This window comes from Oncorhynchus mykiss, chromosome 15, assembly GCF_013265735.2.
Source record: "Oncorhynchus mykiss isolate Arlee chromosome 15, USDA_OmykA_1.1, whole genome shotgun sequence".
Classification (NCBI taxonomy): domain Eukaryota; kingdom Metazoa; phylum Chordata; class Actinopteri; order Salmoniformes; family Salmonidae; genus Oncorhynchus; species Oncorhynchus mykiss.
Window position 1 is genome coordinate 45,932,301 of NC_048579.1, and position 9,692 is coordinate 45,941,992.

The following is a 9,692-nucleotide window of genomic DNA, read 5'->3' on the forward strand; positions in this document are numbered from 1 at the left end:
AGAGAGAGAGAGAGAGAGGGAGGGGACACACCTGAACAGAAGTACAACAGAAGCCGTAAGGGAATCTGTTTCTTCTTCTAATGCTAACTGACATGTTTTTGTATTCTGTTTCCTTTTACAGGCGAGTGTTTTGAAGTATACTAAAATGTTTTATGTCTTCCTTTTGCAGGAGAAATCCGCTAATCTCAACCTGACTGTGGACGTATGCCTACCAAACACCTGTGTCCAGGTAAGATGAATACTGTCCATGTAAATGTTTTTTTACATGTATAGATTTCACAGGCATTTTGATATTGATTGATAGATGCATATTCTATTTCGACAGGTGAAGAGGCTTAACGTAAAGTATGCTGTCACCATCCTTCATTGCCATATACGATGCTGTGAGTGTTGTGTGACTTTTTGACCTATTGTACAGGGGTTTTTAAGAAGAAGGGAGCTCATTTAAAACTCTTGAGTTCAGCCTTGTGACCATTCAGTCTCGAGTGACCGACTGGGTTCCTACAGGGTCTCCGACAAGACCGTGTTAGCCCACAAAACCATGTTAGCCCATTGAGCTAAAGCCAAGGTATTGGCAATGGTAACTGACGCAAGTAGTCAGGAAATCTAGTAAGCCTCAGGCAAGGTTACTCATCACGCTTGTGTGGTTCCCCTTACCCCTTTCATTGCATTAACTCATTCAAAATTCTCAAGGAGGCAGGTTTTCTCTTATTCAGCTGCGTTCCACCTTCTTTAAACTGTAATCCTGGCATGCACACCTTGCCTTGGCCCCTATCTGATACAAACACTGTTGACTTCACAGCTTAAGTATTTTTTGTTTGAGGCTGTGTGTGTGTGTGTTGAACAAGACTGAACACGCTAAATGTACAGTGCCTTCAGAAAGTATTCATGCCCTTTGACTTATTCCCCATTTTGTTGTTACATCCTGAATTCAATGGATTACAAAAACAAACAAAAAAATCACTAATCTACACACAATACCCCATAATGGGAAAGAGAAAACCTGTTTTTTGACATTTCTGCAAAGTTATTGAAAATGAAATGCAGAAAAATATAATTTACACTAGAATCTACAACCCTGAGCCAATACATGTTAGAATCGCATGTGGCAGTGATTACAGCTGTGAGGGTTTCTGGGTAAGTCTCTAAGAGTTTTAAACACCTGGATTGTACAATATCTGCAGACTGAACCTGTTTTTTATCTAGGAATTTGCCTGCGGTTAGCTCTATTCCATATATTTTAATCGTAAAAATCTCCCTAGTCCATGCTGATGACAAGCATACGCATAACATGAAAGAGCCACCACCATGCTAGAAAATATGAAGAGTGGTACTCAGTAATATGTGGATTGGATTTGCCCCTAACATAATTATTCGTGTTCAGGACATAAAGTTTATTTCTTTACCACATTTTTTGCAATTTTACTTTGGTGTTATTGCAAACAGGATGCATGTTTTGGAATATTTGTATTATGTACAAGCTTCCTTATTTTCACTGTCATTTAGGTTAGTATTGTGGAGTAAATACAATGTCGTTGATCCATTCTCAGTTTTCTACTCTCACAGCCATTAAACTGTTTTAAGGTCACTATTGGACTCATGGTGAAATCCCTGAGTGTTTTCCTTCCTCTCTGTCCATAGTGTAATGAATAACTTCACCATGTTCATGTTTAACACTGTGAAAGTTGTTATCTGACTTGCTAAGCAAAGTTTTGCTTCCCATAATAAAGGGGTTGAATACTTATTGACTCAAGATATTCCACCTTTTAATTTGTAATTAATTTGTAAAAAAGTTGAAAAACATAATTCCACTGACGTTATGGGGTATTGTGTGTAGGCCAGTGACACAAAATCTAAATGTAATAAATTTTAAATTCAGGCTGTAACACAACAACATGTGGAAAAAGTCAATGCTTCCACTCTATTTAACAGGATTTATGGACAGGGCTCAGGAAACACTGCTAACATGATGGAATTCTTCATACCAGCAAAAAATATTTATTTTCAACACATTCACGAACCACTCAGGTTTCAAACGGAAAATAGGTTGTATTAGGAAATATTACACAGAAGGATATAAAGATACAAACATCCTATGGCTTTGAAAAGGTGCTTGAAGTCAAAGTGTACGACCACTGTTTATGTAAAACACACTGAAGTATACATTGAAGAGTCCTCCTTTTCTTTTGTCTGAAATCCACCATGCAAAGAGCTTTGATTCTGACTGCTGCTTCTCTCTCTTTGCTTTTCAAAGCGGACCTAGCTGATGCCCGTGGCCGTGCCCGTGCCCCTGCCATGGTTGGGCAAACTCCGGCCTTGCAAGGCTACTTGGAGCTGATCTGGGTAGTGGTGCCAGCTGTGGCCTGTCTCACTGCTGCTGTCATAGTGGCAGCTCTAGTCATCAAAGCCCTAATAACTGGTATGTATCCACCTCTCCCTAACTGAGTGAATGATAACTACCCCTTTCACAGTCATCTAAAGCAGAGCCAAGATGTTCTGCACTGGCTTGGTTAGGCAGCATCAATCGTAGTTGCTGGAACTGTGCTGAAAATAATCAATTCGAGCTAGCACAGTGCACTAATGTCCCAGGTTTAAATGGGGTGCTGACTGATTGTGTACACGGTCTGTCTGTCTGTCTGTCTGTCTGTCTGTCTGTCTGTCTGTCTGTCTGTCTGTCTGTCTGTCTGTCTGTCTGTCTGTCTGTCTGCCTGCCTGCCTGCCTGCCTGCCTGCCTGCCTGCCTGCCTGTCTGTCTGTCTGTCTGTCTGTCTGTCTGTCTGTCTGTCTGTCTGTCTGTCTGTCTGTCTGTCTGTCTGCCTGCCTGCCTGCCTGCCTGCCTGCCTGCCTGCCTGCCTGCCTGCCTGCCTGCCTGCCTGTCTGTCTGTCTGTCTGTCTGTCTGTCTGTCTGTCTGTCTGTCTGTCTGTCTGTCTGTCTGTCTGTCTGTCTGTCTGTCTGTCTGTCTGTCTGTCTGTCTGTCTGTCTGTCTGTCTGTCTGTCTGTCTGTCTGTCTGTCTGTCTGTCTGTCTGTCTGTCTGTCTGTCTGTCTGTCTGTCTGTCTGTCTGTCTGTCTACAGTTCACCAGAGGAGGCACAGAAAAGGACGGCATGGGGTCTGTACATTGAAACAACAAACAGGTAAGACCATTCTACCGTGCATCCACTAACCATAGCCCCAACTCTAGCTTTATGTCCACATACCGGTTCAACCCACATGAAAAAATACTATAGTATACTATGGTATGAATACTTTAGTATTCACTGAAGTGTTTTTTTTTAGATTTTACTGTAGTATTCACTGCAGTATTTACTGTAGTATTTACTGTTAACTATTGTATAAATACTGTAGTAAAAAACTGGTATTATGTACTATAGTAATGTAGTGTTTTTGCAGACTGTTCTATACTGTAATATTTACTGTAGTGGGGAGAACGCCTCAATCTGGTCCAATTCATCCCCCCCCCCCCCCCCCGCCTTCTAATAATTTGGCCAGGTAAAAAACATTGACGGAGCATTTCACAATCTGACATAATGGTAGCCTACCATTTGAGATTTACAATGTAGATTTGTTTCTTTCTTCCCTGGTTCTAGGCCAATTTAGAAGCATTTTGAATGAAAAGCCATTTGGAAGCCAAATGTGCCGGCTCACAGAATTGAATTTGTAATGCCCACTACTACTAAAAGAGCACATTTTCCACAATCTGTGGGTAGGATTGAGGTCAGATCCAATAGATCAGAGCTTCTATTATATTCTATAAGCTGTAGGGAACAGGGGGTCTATACTTGGCATGTAGGTTTCTCACTCATGGGTGGCACAAATTGCGATATGGGGAGGGGAATGTGTATATGCAAATTAAATAGTATTTACTATAGTATTCTTCAGTATACTAAAACATTCTACTATATTTTATAAGTACTACACGTGATTTAGGGATACTACAGTGTGTAGTATAGTATTTTACAGTATACTTCAGTTTACTATAGAATTAAATAGTATGTACTGTAGGATTCTATAGTAAACTAGTATTTTTTCATGTAGGAACCATTACCTTAGCCTCAAACAAAACCATTACCTTAGCCCTAGCGTCATGTCCACAACCTGGTTCAACCGTAACCCCAATCTTAGCTTTTACCCTAACCCAATATAGACACACAAAGAATTATATTCCGAGTATACAAAACATTAAGACACCTTCTCTTTCCATGACATAGACTGACTAGGTGAATCCAGGTGAAAGCTAAGATCCCTTATTGTCGTCACTTGTTAAATCCACTTAAACCAGTGTAGATTAAAAGGAGGACACTAAAAAAAGATGTTTAAGTCTTGAGACAATTGAAACATGGATTGTGTATGTGTACCATTCAGAGGGCGAATGGGCAGGAAAACATTTTAAGTGACTTTGAACAGGGTATATATTTATAGTAGGTGCCCAGGCGCACCAGTTTGTGTCAAGAACTGCAATGCTGCTAGGTTATTCACACCCAACAGTTTCCTGTGTGCATCAGCAATGGTCCACCACCAAAAGGACATCCAGACAACTTGACACAACAGTGGGGAGCACCCCTGTGGAACACTTTCGACACATTGTAGAGTCCATGCCCTGGCGAGGTGAGGATGTGGGGTTAAACTCAATATTAGGAAGGTGTTCCTAATGTTTGGTATACTCAGTGTATGTCGCCATGGTTAATAATACCGCATGCTTTTCAGAATCTCATGCTGTTGCTGTTGACCGCGCCACCCCAGGACTCCAAGACCAGACTACTCTCCATAAAGAGATGCCCATACCTTACACTCTTCCGTTTGAAAATTGCGAAAGGGCTAACTTACTGCAGTTTTAATTTAGTCTTAGATTTAGTCTTAAATTAGATTTGAGCTTCGTTACATTTTTGTCATTTAATCTTTCGTTAATTTTTGTTATTTTCAGTCGACGAAAACCCGGAACAATTTCAGTCTAGTTTTAGTCACATTTTAGTCTGCACATTTTTTTCTACATTTAAACAACTCATATTTACCTCTTACTTGCATCATGTGCACACTTAGCTCTGAAAAGCCCTTCTCTGTAGGATATTCAGCTGTTAACTTCGGTCACGACTGGCTCCATGGGAACTACAATCCTATCGCTGTGTTTTAGCTTTTAGAAACGTCAATAATCATCAGATTCATATCTGAGAGAATGAATCTTTCAAATAAAAAAGATACACTTACTTAACCAGATTTGCACAGATCCATAAGCTGTGTGTCTCCATTCGGCAAACTACACTTCCGCTACACTTCCCCCCCCCAGTTATTCTTACACACAAGTGTTCGGAGCATGCTAGATAGCTAATGAGCACAGATGTTTTCCTAAGTCTTCCGTAAAACAAGTGCTGTAACTTTGAGATATGGCCGTGTGGGAGCACCAATCTTAACCCTATAAAGGTGTAGTAATTTAACCTTCACTTTAAAAAAAAAAATCTCACTGATATGAAAGATTCCTCATGTTTCTAAAACATTACCGCAAGCGATGCGTGTTGACGTTCAGAGCGAGCGTCGGGTCCCCAGGAAAAATGCAGATCCGATTTTCTCCATATAATAACCATCAGAGTTGGTTAAATAACAGTGCTTTCCTTCAAAATAAGAGAATCTGAGCTTTCCCACAATGCCAGAAGATTTACTATACTCCTAATATTCAGCAAAAATCATTTGTTTTCCCAATTGGAAAAAGCAACTGCACTTCGCTATTGCCAACACAGATGAATAAAAGTGCACATGGCACAATAGAGCTTCTGATGTGATCAGAGCAAAAATGACCAAAATTAAAGCAAAGATTTAAAATACATTATTGTTTCTAATTGAGGTTAGTTTGTTACAATTTAAGTATCCTGTCTGCGCATCAGCTCAAAAGAGAGACCGAGATTAGTGATTAAAGTGACTGGGAGCTGTTTTTGTGGGAGAGCCAGATCAATACAACCAGCCCATGCAACAGAAAGATGTTATCGGCTAATGAGAGGATTGCATTATATATTCTGCACAGGGATGCATGCTTATAATTGGACAAAACAGATTTAAAGGAGTTTCATGTGAAATTGAATGTCCATTTGTCTCACGTGGAATTCTCGCCTCGTTACATTTTACAATTAAAAGTAATTGGTAATAGTTATAGTTTTTTCCAGAGCATTTCATCTCATCATTAGTTTCATCAGGAAAAATAGGTTGTTGACTACAGAGAGCTCAAACACGAGATGTATGTGGCAGTGTCTACAGTCAATCATGGATTTCAAAAAGAAAACCAGCCCCGTCATGGACATCAACATCTTGCTCCCAGACAAATTAAACAACTTCTTTGCTCGCTTTGAGGAAAATACAGTGCCACTGACACGGCCCGCTACCAAAGCCTGTGGGCCCCCCTTCATTATGGCCAACTTGAGTAAAACATTTAAGCGTGATAGCCCTCGCAAGACTGCCGGCCCAGACGGCATCCCTAGCCGCATCCTTACTGACATATTCAATCAATCCCTATCCCAGTCTGCTGTTCCCACATGCTTCAAGATGGCCACCATTGTTCCTGTTCACAAGAAAGCTAAGGTAACTGAACTAAATTACTATCGCCCCGTAGCACTCACTTCTGTCATCATGAAGTGATTTGAGAGACTAGTCAAGGATCATATCACCTCCACCCTACCTGATACCCTAGACCCACTCCAATTTGCTTACCACCCCAATAGGTCCACAAACGACGCAATCTTACACTGCACACTGCCCTATCCCATCTGGACAAGAGGAATACCTATGTAAAAATGTTTTTACAGCTCAGCATTTAACACCATAGTACCCTTCAAACTCGTCATTAAGCTCGAGATCCTGGGTCTTGACCCCGCCCTGTGCAACTGGGTCCAGGACTTTGATGGGCAACCCACAGGGGGTGAGGGTAGGAAACAACATCACCATCCTGCCGATCCTCAACACTGGGGTCCCAAAAGGGTGCGTTCTCAGCCCTCTCCTCTACTCCCTGTTCACCCATGACTGCATGGCCATGCATGCCTCCAACTCAATCATCAGCAGACGACACTACAGTGGTAGGCTTGATTACCAACAACGACAAGACGGCCGACAAGAAGGAGGTGAGGGCCCTCGGAGTGTGGTGTCAGGAAAATAACCTTTCACTCAATGTCAACAAAACAAAGGAGATGATCGTGAACTTCAGGAAACAGCAGAGGGAAGAGCCCCCTATCCATATCGACGGGACAGTAGTGGAGAAGGTGGAAAGTTTTAAGTTACTCAGCGTACACATCATGGACAAACTGAAATGGTCCACCCACACAGACAGCGTGGTGAAGAAGACGCAACAGCGCCTCTTCAACCTCAGGAGGCTGAAGAAATTTGTCTTGTCACCTAAAACACTCACAAACTTTTACAGATGCACAATCGAGAGCATCCTGTCTGGCTGTATCACCGCCAGGTACGAAAACTGCTCCGCCCACAACCGCAAGGCTCTTCAGAGGGTAGTGTGGTCTGCACAATTCATCACCGGGGGCAATATACCTGCCCTCCAGGACACCTACAGCACACGATGTCACAGGAAGGCCAAAAAGATCCTCAAGGACAACAACCACCAGAGCCACTGCCGGTTCACCCCGCTATCATCCAGAAGGCAAGGTCAGTACAGGTGCATCAGCTGGGACCGAGAGACTGAAAAACAGCTTCTATTTCAAGGCCATCAGACTGTTAAACAGCCATCACAAACATAGAGTGGCTGCTGCCAACATACAGACTCAAATCTCTTGCCACTTTAATACATTTAATAATGGATTTAATAATGGTATCACTCTTCACTTTACAAACAGTCACTTTAATAATGTCTACATATCCTACATTACTCATCTCTTATGTATATACTGTATTCTATACCATCTACTGCATCTTGCCTATGCCACACGGCCATTGGTCATCCATATATTTACATGTACTTTTTCTTATTCATCCCTTTACATTAGTGTGCATAAGGTAGTCATTGTGAATTTGTTATATTACTTGTTAGATATTACTGCACTGTCGGAACTAGAAGCACAAGCATTTCACTACACTTGCTAACCATGTGTATGTGACCGATAAAATTTTATTTGGTTTGATTAGTCCGCTAAACCAAAGTCTGGTTCCCCAAGCTACATTGCCTAAGCTTTGCCTTAGCAGGCTAAGATGTTATTTTTGTTTACAAGACACCAGGTTTGAATCCCATCGTTAACAGAGCGCATGACATGTCAAAAATGTACAACTGCAGGTGGTGTTGTGTTTCTTTCCTGGTCCAAACCTCCAAGGAGCAATTTGCATACAGGTTGAAAATGAAGAAAGAAAAGACAATAGAACATGCTAAATGGGCAGTTGTAAAATAAAAAAAAAACCACTTTCTACATTGCATTGACCATTTTCTGTTAATCATTTTAGAATTTCTGTTTACCGTTTCCAATTTTCAATAAACCATTTTCAATTTTCATTTTAACATTGCAATTTTATCGTGACATGAATCATGTGCACCTATATGAAAATATAAATGCATTTATAATGTTTGCGTATCAATTGAGCATTTTAAGCATTGCATTTTCGAATTGATCACCCTAGTAATTAGTTGTTGACAAAATTAACACTGACTTACTGACATGATTCACAGGCTGAACATTGCACTTAGGCCTAAGCCTAAATAGATAGACTTGTTACAAGAAGCCAATAAAAAGTTATAAAGCTAAAATAAGTTATCGGTTTATTGTGGTGGGACTGCCTACAGGAGTTGACTATGACTGACATTTCAGACGCTTTTGTGTTGTGTGTACAGTATGTTTAACTTGAACTTTATGAGGAAAAATGTTACTGTATGTGATGTATGTGATGGTTGTAATACATGTTTTGTAATATTTAGCATTTATATTCTAGAAAAACTCATATTGCTGCCATTTCTGTGTTTCTGTGCATTTGAAGAACTGTAATAAAAGCCCTCCAGCACTAGTTATTTTATGCTGTCCTGAGCAAACCTGCCTCAGTGTTAAATTAAGAAAACCAATACATTATCTTTCTTGCATAATTATTTCTTGGATTTTTAACCTACACAATGGAGTCTACCTTGTAAAAATAAAAAGTCTCAAAACACCATGATTGTGTAATGAAATCATGAAAAGTAGTCCACCCAAGCTGAGATCTGGTGTTTGGGGAGTGTTTGAATGTAAACCCAATGTAAGTGTTTTAATACAGAGTATGTGAAACACCCAAATTGGTTCTTCAACCTGAATATTGGTGTTTTTAAGAGAGCGTGGTGAAAAAACGTTACGGTTTCAGTGCATGTAAAAAGCAGCATCAAAACACATACATTGTTTCTCATGAAATGAATAGTTTAGAAATTCTAATTCGTTATAGCCTAGATATTGATTGACAAAGGCCTATGGGAAATATTTTTTTGTGGAATTCCACCTTTATTTTTTTGAGCTTTATTTGGACAGTTTAGAAAGGAGGGGTAAGATGGTACATTTCGTTGAAATTGCACCCGCTCAACCACACAGTAGGAAATTATTCTGGGGTGAATTGAAATTGACTCAAAAAAACAACCAACAAAATATGTCAATTTCAATTCAACCCAGAAAAATGTCTTAATGAACATGCTTTTAATAAACTTAATTTTAATAAATGATCTAATAGGGAATGAATGCAAGTCGTGCAGAGCCTTAGTCTAG

At 40.3% G+C, this 9,692-nt stretch overlaps 1 protein-coding gene across 1 annotated transcript in view; it reads left to right on the forward strand.

Annotated features, from left to right (window-relative positions):
* Window positions 1-6,505, forward strand: part of il17rel (interleukin 17 receptor E-like) — a 36,723-nt gene extending 30,218 nt beyond the window's left edge. Inside the window, exons 14-18 of the mRNA XM_036944446.1 lie at window positions 170-229; window positions 326-383; window positions 2,255-2,419; window positions 3,075-3,134; window positions 4,705-6,505. Of these exons, the coding sequence (XP_036800341.1) occupies window positions 170-229; window positions 326-383; window positions 2,255-2,419; window positions 3,075-3,134; window positions 4,705-4,835 (474 nt within the window). The 3' untranslated portion in view covers window positions 4,836-6,505. The remainder of the gene's footprint in view (window positions 1-169; window positions 230-325; window positions 384-2,254; window positions 2,420-3,074; window positions 3,135-4,704) is intronic.
* Window positions 6,506-9,692: the final 3,187 nt, after the last annotated feature.